The sequence below is a fragment of the Stegastes partitus genome, unplaced genomic scaffold (assembly GCF_000690725.1).
Source record: "Stegastes partitus isolate 25-593 unplaced genomic scaffold, Stegastes_partitus-1.0.2 Scaffold677, whole genome shotgun sequence".
Taxonomy (NCBI): domain Eukaryota; kingdom Metazoa; phylum Chordata; class Actinopteri; family Pomacentridae; genus Stegastes; species Stegastes partitus.
The window spans coordinates 68,930-88,694 of record NW_007578408.1 but is presented as its reverse complement, the minus strand read 5'-3'; the positions used below and the strand labels follow the sequence as shown (position 1 = coordinate 88,694).

Below are 19,765 nucleotides of genomic sequence, written 5' to 3'. Positions count from 1 at the left end.
TTTACTCATATTAACAACACGTCAACACGTTCATGGTCAAATCCTAAATTTTTACCGTTACTGCTACCAAACACAGCAGCAGTAACCTGCAATGTGAGCTGAGTGCTGCTCACACCATCATGTCATTAGGCTAGTGTCATTACTGTTTGTCTATTGGGTGTGCTCTAGATTTTTTTTATTTTTTTTTGGATTAAAGCATTTTTGTATTAAATTTGGATCATCAATTGTGGCATTTCAGTGCTATTGGTATCGACTGGCAAAATTCTTTTGTTGAGACCTAGCCCTGACCTTCTCCTTCAAAATCCCACTGCAATGGAGGGTACTACTTCAAAGGCCTGACCTGTAGATTCATACACAAACACACACACAGACCTTTAGCCACCTTCATCTGCTGTGGTTCTCTACCTGACCTGCCATCCTGTCCTATAGCAACCAGGATGAAGGTCACGGGTGAATTATACATCACTATCTGACACACAACACCAGGGATGACCAAATAAACTGAGGGAGAGATAGGGTGAAGAGGAAGAGGAGGAGGAGGCGGAGGAGGAAGACAGAAGGAACAAGGAAGGATGGAAGTACAAAAATAGATTTTATCCCCAGGGGAATCAGCCCACTGTTTCACCTTTTGAAGTTCATTTGAATTTTAAAGGCAGTTTGTAGTTTCCGACTGCTTCTCCTCCTCCTCTAACATGCAGCACGTTGAAAGACGCACTGCATGCTGCCAGCAGCTACTTAAAATACTGTGTGTGATTATTCCACAGAGGACAACGATTTTGACTCACGGCTCCCGAACACAAAAGTGTCAAAATGCAATATTTCTTGATGAAGATGATCCCACTCTCAGACAGCAGATGAACACAGAGCTCAGGTCTACTCAATATACAACACGTTTGACCTGGATAGACCCGTTCTTTTACAGCTATCGCCCTTTTTTTCATCAACAACAGAGACTCCAGTCTCAGCGTAGTTTCAAACACTTCCACCGAATTACATTAAAGTATTAACTAAATATAAGTCAAGTTTAAGCAGGTGCATTCCTTTCCAGTGGAAATGCATTATATTGGAAAAAAACTCAAAATGTCAAGAAAACATTTTTACACTTGGCTGTGTAAAACGCTGGTACATCAAACAAGCAAAACTTGACAAATAAAATAGAATAGAATTAATATTTTACAGTGTACAGTCTACCTTAATAGATATTGCGTTACACACGATACACAGTGTAGGCGCAACTGATCTTTTTCACAATAGCATTGACATTTTGTACAAGGGTCTGGGTGATTGTAACAGTGATAGCAACACTGTGGATTTCTTGAAAGATTGTCTGTCCTTAGCGAAACAGTCATTTAAAAAAAAATCTTTTATCGCACTAGTCCACAAATTCTTCTCATGTGGCTATACTTGACATAAATATCTATATATGACATCCAGATTTAGCATTTATAAGTGGTGATGGTTTTAGCTCAAATTAATAAAGTGCAATCGAAGTTGGGTTTGGTGTGCTAAAAAAACACAGTAAAGCCTAACACGGATGACGAACATAGACATCTAAACACTTTAGCACTTGGCTTCAGAGGTAAAAAAAAAAGTAAATGTTTATCTCCTGACTAGATCCTTGCTTGTATTGTATCTACTCTTAGGTGTACGTCACTTTGGATAAAGGCGTCTGCAAAATGAAATTGTTAGAATTAAACTGAAATAATAGAAAGAGTAAGATGTGCAGAGACACAGCTGAGTTTCCATGGAAAGGGAGACTATATTATGGTAGGATTTAGCACATTAGTACTTGTTCAGTTAAAATCATCTCGTCTAAAAAAGCACACCAAATTCTGTGATTGACTATTTTATTTCTTAAAGTTATTTTGCAACTTGGAATACTTGTATCTTCTTTAAATGATTTATTTTTTTTAAATCATTAAGCAGACCTAATTGGAAGAGCTGGATATCAAGCTTGGCTTATTTTGTTCAAAGCAAAAGAGAAGGGTTTGGTAAAAAACTATGAGCTTCTGTTAGATCCAAAATTCTTTTATCTCTCTCTTTGTGTGTGTGTGTGAGTGTGTGTGTGTGTGAGTGTGTGTGTGTGTGTGTGTAGGCACAGTGCACCACCTGCCTTCGTCCCAGCTCATTTCACGACACAAAGTGGACTGTAATGAGCTCTGCATGATAGCAGTCTACATGAAACCAGTCCGATCATTACCAACACACACCAACCCCGCTGAAACTCACAGTTTTTTTCAGTTTGGTTTCAGGACTGGATTGAAAAACACACACATCGGTAGCTTTAATTCATCTAGGGGACTTCAAAAGACCATCTGCAACCTTCAAAAATCCACACCCCAGTCACAGACACACACTCCCCCCGTCCACCAGCCCGCTGGTCCCGGCGGTGTGGCGAAGCGCCGGGCAAAACAGCACACTGGGGAGAGGCAAACAGTCTGCTCCGGATGCCTGCGACATTCCTCCAGCTCCATTGTCACATTACTTCACTCCTCACACATCATTATCCCAGCAGCTGTTATTCCGCAGCACAAACCCACCAACTGCCCAGAAAATAAATACACACATCAGTACATATTAGCTAGCTAGAGCAGCGCTCACTGACTCGGGAAAGATACTAAACTAATGTTCAGTTTAGTGCAACCCAACACTTGGGTGATGGAGAAAGTTGCTTGCGTTATGTTGATAGACAAGTTTGATTCTACTGCAGGTGCCTTCTCTTCACTTTCACGAAAGAGACACAGCGATGTTGCATGCTTAAATGGGATTCCAGATATCAGGTTTGATGTGTTTCCATAGAACCCAGCAACACAGGTTCCTCCAACAAAGTGGTGGACAGTGTGAATGAATTAGGGCTGCTTCATGGTTCACGTGGCATTTTTACAACCTGTTCACAAACTGTTACAATTACAAATTGTAGGAACATGCAACCTGGACTTTACACACTACAGAAATTTCTTGATGATGATTTTCTTGTTGGTCTGAGGTACCCCGAAGCCAATCACGAGCTCTTCTGCATCCTTTAAAAGCACATTGCAGCTAGAAGGTCAACACATGTTTAAAAGCAAAAACAGTGAGAAAGGAAATGGAAAATAACATCGTCCTGCTGAAAGGATTAGTAAACTAGTTGTTTAGTCATAATCAAGGAAATAATACTTGGAATGGCTGATGCTCAGGCCTTCATATGGAGAACTCTGTTGTTAATACATAAATCTATATGTGGACATCATCCTTGCAAGCCAGTGTATTGGATGTTGGTTGGCTGTTGTTGCTAGTATGTATCAGGTCCAATCCAATCAAAATTTATTCTTTTGACCAAGTATCTATGTTCTTTTTCCTATAACTGAGACAAACTTCCCATTTTACTAGTCAATATACATGCCAGTCCTCAGCTTTTGGTCGTGACAAAACAAATGAAAGCGTGGGATTGAGGATGAACTGTAGATTATTCAGACATCTGAAAGGAGCTCAGAGCAGAACCACTGTCAGGACTCAGTTATGGTGGTTCGGGCATCTGATTGAAATTCCTTACAAGCACATTCTACTGGGAGGAGACCTTGCATGAGACCCCAGATAATGCTGGAGAGATTAAAAATGTGACCTGGTCTTGGGATAACCTAGAAGGTGTTGGAGGAAGCACCAGGTAGGGTGAAGGTCTTCTTTGCCTAATCTGCTGTCACCATAACCTACACCCAAATAAGCAGTAGAGAATGCAGGGTATTTTCTAGAAAAAAATTGTATGAGGGAGCACACCGTGTTGAGGGAGTGAAGCGACTGAGGAGGGGATGGTCTGTGGTGTGAAGTCTTTGAAAAAATTGAAGCTTAAATGGGACATTCTGAGGCTATCTGACAGAGAAATTTTAGCTCATGAAATTAAGACATTATCAACTGTTGAGCAATTGTTGTTTGGTTAGAATTGTAGTACGACTGTACTCTGTAAATGAAAACATGACAAATACTAGTATTTGCAAAACTTCTATTTACTAGTACTTGGAATGTTCTTACATGCTCGTACTGCACCATGATACACATACATGTACTACTACAGCAGCATGTAAGAACATGGCCCAAGTGTGACTAGCCTTTAGAGGTCTTGGCCTGTTTTGGCCGTTTTTGCACACTTTTAGTTTTGTCTTTATATGCCACATAAAAACATGTTTACCATGCCCATGTTTGGTATCTTTTTTTTTAGCACAACATTCTCTATATGATCTGACCATTATTTTTCACTTTAACCAACTATATTAACATTTTGGGCTCAAAAACACAAAAAATACAAAATCTGATTTGAAGAAATGTATTATTTATGACAATAAAAACCACAAACATGCTTAACAAAGCATTTTGAAAGTCGAAAATGTAATCATAGGTTGTAGATGTGAATTTGAAAAGGTAAATTTAATATACAATCAATTAAATGCAAATATATATAACTATATACAACTATTTATATGCAACTATATACGAAGCAGGTGTGGCTTTGTTTCTATTTTTACCTGTGCCACTCCTGAAAACAATTTCTGTCCAAAATGAGGCAGACAGCCACATTACAGGAGCTGCACTTCCAGGGACTTTCTTTCACTTTCGTTTTGTTCGTCACAAAAAATCGATCACAAAAAATGATGGAGAATTTGAAAGAAACGCGACGCCCACAGCACATTTCATATGCTTATATTTTACACACGTTTTTTTGTCACGGATGTTCATAATATCATATCTCCGGTTTTACGTGGTCTATCGACATGAAACAAAAACTGGGAGAGAGTTTAAAGCCTGCATTGTCGAGAGAAGTTGACGGCATCGACTTGAATTCAGACACAAATCTTGACACGCGATAGACGTGATTTATACGCGCGAATGAAGTGACTAAACTCAGTGCCCACACGCGTCCAAATACGCGTGATGAATTCGGTCTGGTGACGTTTATTCACATCTAATCGCATCTTTACATTGACTTTACATGTAAATCATTCGCGCGAATGATTTTACTCGCGTCTGGTGTGAACACAGCATTAGGGTTCAATCAGCATTTTGGTAAGAGGGCGCAAGCCGATCAGTATGAGAGCGCAGCGACCCTGTAACATTATTTAGACAAACCTCTGGAATGGATCGATTGATACTACCTCTATATCTGTGCTCATGTTAATGTGGGATGGAATAGTGATAACTTTGACTACTGGCTAATGACGGACTGTGTGGCATCTATAAACTATCAGCATATCACTCCACATAGATGCTTTTAGACTGACTAAAGAGTTTTCTGTCCTCTGATCAAGTTGTCTATCTTCCAGAGAACATTCAATGATAATGCAACGATTTTTGTGGATTTTTCTTTCACGTAAATCTTTATACCACTATACTTAGCAAGAATTGACAAGAACTAGGAACCAATCCATTTCAGCAACATTGCCAAATCCCAGTCCTAGCATTAACATTCTGAGTATGTTATCAAAAGGATGAAAGTAAAACCCAAGGTGATTAAGCGATTGGTTTCTGCATTTCAGTGTGATGAACTTGTATTATGATCTAGGCCCACTGCCCATTCATTTGGACAGAACACTAAATAAGACAAAAAGGTTCCAGAGCCATGCTGGCAGCTCTGGAAGGTTGTCCTTAGAGACGGCAGTGCTGCACACTAAAAGTTGCTGATCAGCATGCTCACAATGACAATGCTATCTTGCTGATGTTAAACAAGCATAATGCACAATGTTCAGTGTCTTATCGTATCATGTAAGCAGATGCTGACATATTTTGGTCTGGACTAAACTGGACCAAACGACCAACTAATTGAAGGACCCACTAAAAGACAAAATTGTCTTTCCTAAAACCAAGCTGCCACCCTGACTAAAAGCAATTCACTTTAAATTGTGCATGCAACTGGCTGATTAGGTCACTGGGAAAGCCTCCCTACAGTTGCCGAGGTCTCTACCATTGAAGGGACCTTCATTCATTTCACAAACTGCCTGTAAGAGGTTCTCATAAGGATAGAGTCCCAAACACACAAACCCCAACTCCCATTGATCTGTCAGGACAGTTATTTCATGTGTGAATAAACCTCAGATAAGGTTCTGGCCACTGACCGCTGCCTGTACTCCAGCTTGGCACCGACAGCATATGGCAGGGCTTCTGTGCTTCAGCACAAATGCAAGAAGTCTTTCAGCGGGTTCATCCCAACTGTGGACACATTTGTGCTCTCTTGAGGCTCCGAAGTATGAGCAATGCTCATCTGTTGTTTCATTTATTTCTATAATTACGGGCTTGTCATCCGAAAATTGTCTCGAGGCAAAAGCCATTTCATGTGTGACGACGAAGTGCGTTTGTTGCCAGCACTTGGCTCAAGAAAGGTCAATAAAAAACTTTACAGCACTAAAGCATCAAGACCCAAGTGTGTGTGTTTTGCTGTTTGTGGGTACAGGCATGTACATATCCATCTAGTAGATATGTCATGTTTTATTGAAAAGTCAAGCATTTGTTCAAATGTGGAAAAAAATAAATACTCAAACTCTGATGCCCATTTTGCTTTTGAAATGTGCATATATGATAAACAGATTGTGTTCTGTTGAATTAGTTATGTGTCGTTTAAAATGAGTACAAAGTACATTCTCTAAGAAAGTAAACTCCAGGGTTTGTTGGAAAGTTTCCATCATCTATGTATTATATGAATTCCATATTTATGAAGCTGATTTCAAATGCAATTTGCAAAATGCTTGAATTTTTTTCAATTTCTGCTGATGTTTGCGCTTTATTATTTTGCTAATATTATATTGTGTAATCCATTAGAGGTAACTCGATGACTTTGACCAAAATAAATAGAATTCCAGAGAGTTCACTGACTGAAAACCAAAAATGCAGGAACAGTGCATTCAGTTTTTAAAACAAAGTTTGTTTTGTAAAATGGTAACTTGTGATGTAAATTATGAGTAATAGCAGTTCCTTGTAGTAAATAAACTAAAAGACAAAATCACTGATGTACTCAGTAATTAGCTCTGATGCTCTAAGGGTTGATTCATGATATTCTATTATGATCATAAGTTCAGTATTGATTTCAACTGTCTTTTATCAGGTTTCTGAACTTAGTGTGAGTAATACTGGTTAGTAGACGTTCTTTGTTCACACTATAGCAGGTTTATATTCGATTAATTACTTGAAGGTGCACAATATGTGTGTGTGCTCTGACCGAAAAGAAGGGAAAACGGTCCACACAGCTTCTACACAAACAATACAAATCACTCCCCACACACTGCTTCGTTGGCTTCAATTAGTTGTGTCCTTGATGTGAAACATGTGGGCTTCTCAAAGCCTCATTTATGTGGTGGTTGTTTGTGCAGCTCATTAAAAAGTGAGCAAACTCACGATGGAGCAGAGGGGGGCATCTGGATCAACTCCCCAGTCAGCAGCAGGGATACGGCGATCTGGCCACTGTGGCTGATGAGAAATCATTGCTCCCTGATTGTGTGTATCCTGCTCAGTCAGATACTACTACATGCAGATAATATGCGTGGGAGAAAACAACAATAAGATACAGTAAATAAGGTGATCATGTTCAGCTACTCTTCTCCTACGCACATTACTGTATCTTCACAGTTGGATCAGCACCTCTCATAATGCAGGTACACTGAACAGGCAAGAAACGTTTGTAGGCATGAGAATAAGAATAAGCATTCATGTTTTACAAAATGTTTCTTTGCTCATTTTCTCATCATTGTGACATTTGCAAATGTATTGTATATAGTTATCTAGATAATTCACTAAAACTTCCAGAGCTTTTAGCCTTAGAGACTAATGTCCAGGCACTTCCCAAGGAGCAAAAAGGTTCTCTGAGCCCTGCATTCTCTTTGTTTTGACACTAATTAAAAGTATTGTGAAGATGAGATAAATTAGTCACCTGGTATCAAAAAGCCACAGCTGTTCTACTATATGATTTATGCATTCAAGAATACAAAACATTAATGCCCGAAAGCATAGGGTGGGGGTGGGGGTTGGGCTAACAGTGGGAACATGGCTAAATGCATTTCAGGGCTTTTACACTTTCACAAGTGTTGCCAGATTTTCAATAGAGTTGGATCATTTGACCCTTAAGCATCAGTGCTTCACTTTTCTTTGAGTGTGGTGCTACTCTTGAATAATTATTGTCTTGGAATACGGAATATCGACAATCAGATCCCATGGTATTGTGACAACTACCCATCTATCCATCCGTCCATGAATGGGTTGTAGAGGCTGGAGTTTGTCCTAGCTGGCTTGATTGGGTAAGAGGTCAGGTCGCCAGTTAAGAAGCCAGTCCTGACACAGGATGGACATGCATGTTCACAACTATTGTGACACCTAAATTTCTGTGAATTCGCGTCTGGTGACGTTTACTCGCGTCTAATCGCGTCTTCACATTGACTTTACATGTAAATCATCAGATGCGAATTCACACCAGAATTCACAGTGTAGTTGCAAAAAATGAATGAATCATGTTGTTGACTTCACCAGAGAATTTCAACGCTGATTGGCCATCGCCGCGCGTCAGATCGCAAAAGTTCAGATTTTTCAACTTTCTCTCTAGACGCGCGTCTAAATCACCTAAATGTGTTTGGCTTGGTGGAGGAAGCTGGAGAACGCAGAGAAAACCCACACAGGCAATCCAATGATAAGTATAACATGCAAATTCCACACAGAAAGGACCCAGCTGACCAGCAGATTTGAAATCAGAGCCTTGGTGCTGTGAGGTGACAGTGGTAACCACTACCATGCCGTCAGTGTGGAAAGTAGCAGTTGCAATATCTTTTCTGAACTGCAGAGTTGGATGGACAAACTCATGAATGAGCCACTGCTGAGGCAAAATTACAGATGAGCATCAAAGGAAGAAAGAAAATTAAGGATTGAAAGGACTAAGTTGTATTTATTCTAATACAGTCCACAGCTGACATTTGTCATCTTAACCCACTTTTCAACTTTTAAAAAAAAAAATTTCTGCTAATCCTTATCTATTCCTTTTTGTCCCCTGAATCACCAACTCATCCTCGCTGAGTGCTCTGCCACCTCTTATTGTACCTCTCAGTTCCTTCTTTGTTGACACTCTGCCTCCATGGCTCCCATTTACCCCAACCAGCACCACAGGCCTCAGCTGTCGGCCGTTAGTATTCCTGCTGCCAAAGCCAGGGACCACAGGGAGCCCTGGCGGCCACACAAAGTCACACACACACACACACACACACACACATAGACTTGAACAGCCTTCACCTTCCTCATCTGGCATCCCTCAGGCAAAGGCTGATTCTGTGTTTTGTGCATGTTTGTTGATGAGCTCTAGCTCCAGCGACAGACTAATAGGCCAGGGATTTTCATTCTTGCTCATTTGGTATTTTGTCCATTATTTTTCTTCTTCTCATTTCCCTTGCAGTAATGTTTTTGCGCTAATACAAGGTTTGCATTATTGATGAAGCTGCCACCCTCCTCCTTCCCCCATCTGTCTGGGCAGAGGGATGGAGGGGCAGGAGGGTGGAAAAATGGATGGGTAGAAGAGACAAAAGGGTTTGAAGGGGTTAGAAAAAGGCTGGATAGGAGAAAGGTAGGTGATGGACCAAATGGATGGATGGATGGATGGATGGATGGATGGATGGATGGATGAATGGATGGGTGGATGGATGGGTGGATGAATGGGGAACACAGAAGGTTGGACTGTCGGTCTGTCTGCCCCCCAGGATGCCAGACAGTCCATGTAGGCAGTGTTTACTGAACATGGATCCAAGCCATATGGTGCCACTTCAGGAACACACACACATGCAGAAACACACACATGCACGCACACTCACTAACATAGAATGTAGTCAGTAACGTTTCATTTCCAATATGTCTGTCTGTACAAATGAAAATTCTGGAATTCCATGAAGGTTCAAGGACAGAAATGGTCAACTGGTGAACTCGTAGTCAAGCTATTATGATCTTGGCCAAAGTCATGGACAGATGGATGGATCAACAGATCATCCAAAGCCACCAACATGCTGGGGCCAAAATAACAGATCTCAGTTCAAGAGCAAAGCAGACTACATGCTGGACCTCATGTGATCTGTCTAGCTTGCTGTCTTTTACAACTTGCCTGCTATTCAAAGGTGATCAGAATAAAGGTAACAGGGTGTGACTTTTTTTTAGTATTTAGCATCTAACAGTCGAGAATAGACAGTACAAGAAGCTACTTGAAATGTATGAGATCTTTACAGACTGGTTAAACTGCCTGTTTAACTCATCCTCTGTAAAAACAGACAGCAGCTCTGTCATTTTGGTGTTGGATCAATTTCCAGTGACTTTTCCTTGACAAGATCTGACTGAATCAATGCATGATTCCAACTACGATTGCAAGGTAAATATCCTGAGTTGGTCCATCGAAACAGCTGGTGATGGTGAAACTCTCCTGTCAGTTTCCATGAAAATACTTAAAAAGCTGCAAGAAGACAGGGCTGCCTGTTCAGAGTCCTTGTGTTAAATAGTGCTGAATAGTTAAATATACAGACCCTTACTAGACTTTCTGTTCCTCAGTTTACAAGCCCATGTCACACATAAGAACTGGTGCACAGTGACGGTGGGGATATTCAGCATTACTTCAACATTTGGATACGCAGTCTTACATCGAACAGATGCACAAAAATAAGATCTTAAATGTCGGGCCTACTCACCAAAGTCAGCAAGTTTGAGCTCTCCAGTGTCGCTGATGAGCAGGTTTTGTGGTTTCAGGTCACGATGAAGGATGTACCTCTGATGGATGTAGGACAGGCCTCTCAGCAACTGGAACAGGAAGAGCTGGAAAACGACAAAAGAGCAGAAAAACATGAAATGAGGTAATTAATTTGGACATACCTCGTATCTCTTTGGACAAATATTGTGAAGACACAGTGAAAAAGTAGTACATTTTTCCATCACACCTTTAAAACTACCCTTCCATTTGTCACTGCCTAAGTCTCCATCACTCTGCTGTGGCACATTGAACTGAGCAGGGTTTGAGTGCAGAGAGGGTTGCACAAATCTATTCATCACTAAAGTGGTGCTTTGACTTCCCTCCAGTCTAAATGAGAACAGGCATGAACCCTGTGTGTTATTAATTTTTTTTTGTGTGGAATGGAATGCCACCTCGGCCACATAAACACACACAACATAACACACAGCAAAATCAATACAGAGCCACCACTCAGCCATCATTTCTTCCACTTCTATGAACGGCTGCACTGACTGGTCCAAGTGAAAATAAGTGGTAAATTAAACTGTCCAGTCCTTCTTCAAAATGACATTTTCAGTATCATTTATGGCTTATGATATGCCATATCAATTTTGCATGGGGTATGGAATGGTTTGTTTTGTACAATGGCAGTATTTCAGAAAGACAAGAAAAGAACAGAGGTGACAGCAGAAATGTGCAGAGATGTGACCGATGTTGCTGAAACCACAGCAAACATACAGAGCAGGGTGGGGCAGCTGCCTCGTTTTCATTTCTGTAAAGGGTGGCAAATTGACTGTATAAAGAAAGAGAGGATTAATGACAGCAGGGAATAGGAAGGCGGTGTGGTAAGAAAATAAGTGAACTTCGACCGAGAAAGTCTCTATCCACCTCTCACTAAATCATTTGTGTCACTACATCCTGTCTATGCACCAAAAACCGCAAAACTGTTGTCCTGTTGGGTTGAATATTGGCGTTTTTGTTAGCTGGCTTTTATATGTTGTAGCTCCACAGTTAGTTGTAATGATCGTACTGGATCATATGATAGTACTGAATGCTACAGGTCCACTAGCTACTGTCATGTAATGTTGACTTTTATTAATAGCTCCTTCTATCTTTATTGCTGAAAAACTGAAATCTTTTCCTAAAACCTACTATCCATAGTTGACGATAATGTGCATGTGTAATTGAAAGGCCTTACATGCAATAAAGTCAATGACTTTTTCATGCAACAGGCAACTACTCAGCAATGGTATCACAGCAACATTTGCACAGTTGCATCGATATCAACAGCTAGCACTGACTAGGCTAAAGTCAGTGAAATAGGCAGTGACAAAATGTCCTGTTGTGTCTCACTTTGCTCCAAGCTCATCTAAAAGTGCTGCAGTTGCAGTCAATAAGCCACAAAATGATGCAGAGTAAGGTGGGGAGGCACAGGTAACTGGTGAGACTGCTAGAAAACACAGTCTGTATTTAGACGTGACGAGTTTGCAGAGTCCTGAGTTTCCTCAGCTGAGATAAAATAAAGACAAAAAAAATGCTGTATGTAAATTGTGCAGAATGTCAGTGCTGCAACACAAAGTTTGCAAAACCTCTAAACTCTAAGCATGCAACTGTAAAACTCCAAAAAGACAGCATGTGGTACAAGCTCTGTAGGGACTTTTACACTGGCCCAGAATGACTCCTCTCCCCAAGAGAGTTTTGTGTAAGGAGAGGTAAGTCTTGTAGGAGAGAAAGCCAAGCTGTGAGTCAAATTCAACATGGCATTTTTTACATCGCTGAAGAGGAGACACCTTTCATAAGATTGAAAGCAGAAAATGTTCTCCAGTAAAAAAGCAGGCTACCAATAAACCATACTTATGCCAATGATGCAGCATGCGTGCATTTTATTGAAGTCATCCTGCACACCACAAAACACAAGACAGCAGGTTGCCACATAGAGCACGAGGCAGTCCTACATGCTTGAATTAGAACTGAAAAACCTTCTCAATGGACATAGTTAAGTTTAGAATGCCAGCACTGCAAGTTACAGCCTGCAGTATAACTGCAGTGGGTGTAATTATTGCTTTATTGGCCACCACATTAAACAATGTTGCACATATTCTCACATATAAGTCTCTTTTCCCCCCTATTCAGTATATATACACTTACATGTGATCATATAAGTGAACATTTTGAGGGTAAAGTACGTTCTAACTTTTATGTTACTCCACAAAACAGAAGAGGCACCACCAAATCTGGCAATTCCATCTGAGCCATCTATGGCAGACCCCATATTGATTACAGTTTAGCATTTCAAATATTTACTTCAGTCTGCTGGAATTACCTGAGCCAGCTATGGGTATTGTGCAAGATAACTGTTATGTAAAAGGTGCGTAACCACAGATTCCAGTGTTTTTCTGTACTAAAAAAGACATTTTTGGGTGGAAGGGTGCAGAATGGTTTGAATTTAGAATAGGTTCTACATAGGTGGAAATGTACCTTAAGCAAGTGTGGCACCAGTGAGGCATTTTAGTCTGCAGCTATGCCTGTTTCAGACAAACAGGCAAATATTCTAACAATGATCAGGGTCACATTGCACATCTGGATTTTTAGTTATGTGTTGTTGCTGGACTCAGAAGTTATTTTACTTTATTTTCCTGCCTTTGCTGACATAATCTATTTCAGTGCACCCCTTGCTCATGCGTGCTGACAAAAGTAGTGCTGCAAATCCAAAACAATTGCCTTTTTTTTTTAGTAATTAAAAAATGCTCCAAAGCAGATTCACTTTTAAAAACACTTATGAAAATGCATGAATGCACTTTTGCTGACATGTCATATGAATAAAGATTAAATTGCATTTAAATTTACATTTTAACAGCCAATTACTTAACTGCTGAAATTATACTCGGCTCCTTCACCTGCCTTGGGTGCCCATAAACTCAAACTGCATCTACAAAACTAATTTGGTTTTAATATATGCTGACTGCACAAAATGTATCTGCTGCCATCAGTATGAAGTTTTAAAAATTAATAAACAAAATCCTAAATAGTACCCAAAGTCAGAGCTACATTAAGCTTGTTTTGTTTGTCGTCTGAGATCTGGCAGTTCACCACCCACCCCCCTCCACCCCCTGCACACATGTCAATCAACAAATAATGAGGCGTGCAAGAGCCGGCTCTCCATTTCATTCCAATTCCAGCGTTCCCCTCTCATTTCTCTCCTCTCACTGATACTATAGTCTTGGCCAATTAAGCTGATTGAAGCACCGTGGAGTCCAATCAGGGAAGAGGCCCTGTCTGGCATCTGGAGTCACCAGGTCAACAGTTTACTATTCCTGCACTCATCGGGTTGGAGATGAAACTCAGCGCAGAAAATTAGCATGGGAAATGTGTGTTTACTCATGTATATCAAACGCACTTCTGAAAAGCCCTCGCCCTGTTAGGAGTGCAACTGCATGGTAATAAAAAGAATGAGAAAAAAAACCTCCTTTATTCTTTTCAATCGGCCCTTCAATTCAAACACTGAACCTTTTTTAAAAGGATTTTTTTTCCCTTTTTCGTTGGCTTCGACTGGAAATAGCTCAGTTCCATTTGCATTCTAATATTTAAGAGAGAGTGAAGTGCTGAGGGCAGTTAGGGGAGGCTATTCAGACAGTGACAGTTCTGACAACAGTAATAATGCTGATTTCAAGATTCTAGTTAAATTACGCAGATCCTGTTAATTACTGGCAAAATGAATAGAAGGTTTATGTCACTGTTCTTCTTACAAGTCAAACAGACTCAGCATGGTCAGTGGCGAACATTTGGCGTGTTGACATAATAGACATGTGCTTGCTACCCATAATAAGAGATGTCTACCTGGGTACATGTATGTCATGGAAGCTGATAACTGAAGGTGTGACTGCACCAGTTACCCAATGGAGCAAGCAGGAAAACAAAGACACAACAAAGTGACAGAAGCAAACAAAAAGAAAAAAACAATCACCTGCAGAAAAGACGGAATCTAGAAGAAACAGACTGACGTTGCAGAGCATCTGTAGAATATCACTTGATTACTTAAAAACATAATGGCCTGAACAATTGATAAAAAATAAACAAATTAATAAATGAAAAAATAAAAAAGGGTAGGTGCAGCCCTGCAAGAGCTTTATGATTAATTCTTAGTAAATTAATCTGAAGGACATTTCACAAATATTAATTGTGTATTGGATGACCTATATTCTCAAAGTGATAAAGATGAAATGAAAGGAATTTATGCTTAAAGTTAATATAGGCCTAAGTACACTTAGGCCTAACTCCCAGTAAACTGGATGTTGGTATGGCATTAAATATGGCATTAACAAAAGGAATGTAATGTTGAAAACAGAAGCTGCAGAGAGGTGTTAATGTAAGATTTCATTACCATTTACATCATTACTCTCAGAGCCACATTTGTTTTATGCAATCCATGGATGATTAAGTCATCACTTGACCTGCCAGTGAAACTACAATAGATGGAAACCTGGGGATCTCCAAAGACAATAGGTTCATTCTCTAGGGACTATTGGTGTCAACATTCTATTGCAATGTCACTGTGCCAATAGTCTAAATTCAACCAGATTGGGTAAATTGAAAAGGCACCTCACCAGATTCATTAAGATAAATCAAAAGGAAAATGACTAATCTAGTGATGAATTATGGTAAATGTTGGAACAGCTTGTAACAGCCAATCCCTGGAGCTGGTTTTGATGATTTGCAAGTCTAAAGACGGAGACTCCCATTAAAATGAGACACGATTTTGTAGGTCACACACGCTGTATGTGTTGCTTCACAGCATTTTGACGTGAACATACAGCAAGTTCTTCAGAGTCACCTGTACGATCCAGTGTACAAAAGTGGTATGCAGTGTAAGATCAAAGTGAAATAAAATACAGTGAAGTCATGTTCACTTCAGCATAAAATGTATAATAATGTTTCCTAACGTACAAACACAGCACTCAATGGATAATTCAAAAATACTGCACAGTATTGTTACAGTCTTTGTTGTTTTCTAAGAAATCAAGAGTTCAAGAAATCTGTTCAGATTCAACATTAGATGGTCAAAGCACCTCTAAAACCTCTGACAGAAAACATTGTACAACTGTTTCCATCCGTAAAATCAATGAAGTGTCCCATTAGTGTCAAACATCACCCTGTCATTTGCTGCATAGCAACAGAATTTTCGTCTCAGTGACTGGGCGTTTCCTGCTGCAATGCGCTCGGAGACTTGGCTTTCCTCCCAAAGTAGTTACGCACATTGTCCTGTACTTCAGAATTTTTGCATTTCTTAATTTTTTTTTTCTATGCCTTGCCTCATTGTTTGTACTCTAACGGGAGAATTTAATGGCCATCGAGTCACTGGAAATGCTCCACTGGCATTTTATCCAGCATTATTTCATGAAAAAAGGAACCCTGCTTATCTGAAGTATAGAAAACACTCCTGCAAAAGCAAGAAGTAAACTCACGGGAATTCCACTATGGTGAAAATAATCATGCACATCCTTAATAAGAATATACCAATGACCACTCACAGATGAAGTAAATAACTGGACTGGAGCACAACCAAAACAACAAGGTCTGTGGAGGGCTCCCAGTCAGTCAGGCACTACTGACATTGGTCTGATGAGGACTCTGTGGCTTACAGGTTTGAACTTTAACTGCTTTAAGCTTACACGACTTTAAAGAACTGCTGCTAACACCTTGGTGCCAGGTACCACAGGACACCTTCACAGGTCTTGTAGAGTCCAGACTTTGGCAGGTCAGAGCTGTTTTGGTGGCACATGAAGAACCAAGAGCACATAAGGTGAGGGTGGTCATAATGTCTTAGCTCACTCATCGAGTTCTTTCACTAAAGAGAAAAAGCCCAGCAGGATCTCTAGTTTATGTGTCCCAGTGACACTCTGTTTAATCACAACACATTATTAGTTCCCAACTAGAGGAGAAATAAGCCGTGTGATCGTAGTTAAATCAGCCATTAAGATAATCTATCACCTGAGGAGTGACCTCTTCTGCATGAAAAACAATCCATCATCAGCATACCAATAAACATACTGCCATTTTTCTAATAATGAAATGGTTATTGCCATCATACCCAAGGCAAGCAGAACCCTCTATCATGATAAGTATTATGAAAACATGTGTGGATTGGATAGCCTCTGTTATCTATCAGCAGAATGTGGTGAAGTATGGCTCGTTTGTCTAATATTCAATGTGCAGCAAAGCATGAGGCAATGTATCAAAGTGACAGCAGTACACTGGGGTTCATTGTTAGTTTCATATAGTCACAAGGATAAAACACAGCAAAGCAGCTAAGAACGCAGGAGGAAAGGAAAGATACTGAGCCTTAATATTATGTTAATACAGGACAGGCTAAGTAAACAAGCATCAAGATACTCAGACATGAAGACTGACTGATTTGGGACACAACATAGCAAGTCTATCCCGCATGTGTGGCAGTACAAAATAGTCCACAAAAAGAACAGCATACACTTGATAAAAATGTGTCCATCACTGGGGATGTGCTTTGTAAACCTAATGACACTGCATATTAGACTGTGACATGTCTTCGTATAAAATGGATGATAAATAAAAAGTCAGGAAAGTGAGTTACAACTTCAAGAGGGGTTAGTCATTTTCAGGGATATTTTTGCTGTTAGTTTATGGAACTCCTTGACATAGACTCACTGCACGTTTATTAAAAATTTCAATGTAATGGCAGATAATCATCAGCAATTATTCATTAGAGAAAAAAACTTTTCTTAGTTTAACTTAGCAAATAGTATATTTTGTTGGTGACCAAAGTATAGAAGTGAGAGATCAATCAATAGACAAACCTAGAAGTATTTAAACCTGAACAACAAAACACATTGTTAGTCAGTATCTTTGTCAACTGTTAAAGATGACATTCACACAAAGAAAGAATTTGAGAATTTGATTGACTTTTTCTGATTTTTGGTGAAATTTACATGGAGGGAATGATTACTGTATAATTTAAGACAAGCCTGGCAGTTGGGCGCCCGAATAGCTCGGCAGGTAGGGCGGGCCACCCATGTGTAGGGGCTTTAATCCCCGACGCAACGGCCGCGGTTCAATTCCAGCCAGCGGCTCATTTACAGTTTATAGTTATGCTTGCAATTCTGTGAGAATTGTAGCCAAATGCTAAATTTACACACAATGACAAAGCTCATCAGCTGGTGTTTAGCAGGTACGGCTACTATTATTTTTGTGTGTCTATTGCGATTTAGTGAGATAGAATACTAGCAAACATAACACTTGCTCGCTAATGCTACACAGAAATTCCAGCTGAGACTAAAGAAAATGTGCAAAAATTTTGCAGTTACATATTTTCATAAACCCAAGTAAGGAACAGACTGCAAATCTGAACTGAAGGCGGCAGTATATATAAGTTCAGGTGTCACTACGGTTCATTATTTGTGGACGTGAACTTAACAGCTTTTAGAGTTCATAAGAAAATGTATCTAAAATCACAAAAGGGAGCCTTCTGTTGGTGCTAAATGTAATGTAAGGAAGAGCAACAAAATCAAGAGGTTTGTTTTTTTTTAAAGACCAGCAGTCACCTAGTAATCTGTGTACATTAGCAGAAGGTAAAAAGAAGCCAGTCGGCACAATCTGGCCTTAAAAAAAAAAGAAGAAGCTTTCCCTTTTGTAGGTTGCATCAAAACTTTGACATCACTTTTTATAAATCTATATTAATAACAATGCAACTACAAGCCGAACGTATAACACAATCAAGCTGCAACTACCATGCCTACATGTAAGTAGCTTAGAAAAGTCACACGACCAATGGCTGCTATCTGCTGCTCCAATGAATGGCTAATGGCTCCCATTAGCACCTATTCAAAAAGTGTAAACGTTTCTCAAAAGAACTCAGTTATTATGGTGTCAGTACTAAAAGCCAGGTCATGTAAAAGGTGTGCTGGTGGTTATTTTAAAAACTTATTTCTCAGTTAATATGATGTGAAGGTTTATAGAAGGGTTGGACTCACAGTTGGCTTGCCTGCTGCTCCAACCTGGCTAATGAACCCTTCCCGCATGTGACTGTTGAGGCTTCTATTTAAAGACTAAACAGTGCTTTTTTCCTGAACACACAGTTTTAATGCATTTGGCCAAGCAGTTACCCTACCAAGCACCTTGTAGGATGACATCATCGTATTTCAGTGAGTTAATGTTTATGTTTGAGTACGATATCTGTCCTGTGCGCAATGCAGCCAAAGTACCTAATGTTACCTCATATGTGGACTGGTAGGTGTTTCCAATAAGCTTCAGTCTGAAGCAGCGTTAGATCCCTTACCCCACAAAATAAACTAACTATACAACTTCAGGCTTCATAATAATCAATGATTTGTGTGTCCAAAACAAATTGGTGGCAGTTGAGCAGAAATGATGTGTTGATGAGATCATTTTACAACTGTACTTCGACAATGAATGAGGCAGGTCGCTATACTTGCTATGTATGGATAACTAATTTGTTATATCTTCAGGCTCATAGTGCAACACTGACCATCGATTACTGTCAAGAGAGTATTAAAATAAGCTGCTGAAACTGTCACGGTCCAAACTGACTAATGGGGACAAATACATTTTATATTTCATGTAAAGCCATTTATATTTTATATAAATCCTAACCTGCCTGGTTTATACTTTTATACCTATTCCTATAAAGTTAAGTTAAGTATATTTCAGTCTGTTACAAAACAGTGGAATACGGAGAAAAATACTACCTTAGTTAAGGTGCGGGAAGGATTCCAATCACAGACCTTTTATCACAGCAGACATTCTGATTTGTCCCAGCAGGTGTATTAATGATGGCTTCATTCCACTTAGGGGAAGCCCTGCTTTCATGCTGGAGCACTGGAAAGGCTTACTGGGACACTTAATGAAACTAAGCCATCATTAATGCACCTGTGCTTTCCCGAGTGTGTGTGCAGAAAATGTCATTTAAAAAGGTGTATTGTTAAAAGAAAGCAATACTGGCTGTTGGTGGACGTCATCCGTCAACCAGTGTAACCCACACAGCTAACAGCACCGTGCTACCTTTGCCTTTTTTGTCAG

The 19,765-nt window shown here is 39.8% G+C and overlaps 1 protein-coding gene across 2 annotated transcripts in view; it reads right to left on the bottom strand.

Annotated features, from left to right (window-relative positions):
• The window catches only part of cdk14 (cyclin dependent kinase 14), a 144,003-nt gene that overhangs the window by 100,621 nt on the left and 23,617 nt on the right, over nt 1-19,765 (bottom strand). For both annotated transcript variants that reach the window (XM_008290501.1, XM_008290500.1), the window contains exon 6: nt 10,659-10,782. In XM_008290501.1, the coding sequence (XP_008288723.1) occupies nt 10,659-10,782 (124 nt within the window). The remainder of the gene's footprint in view (nt 1-10,658; nt 10,783-19,765) is intronic.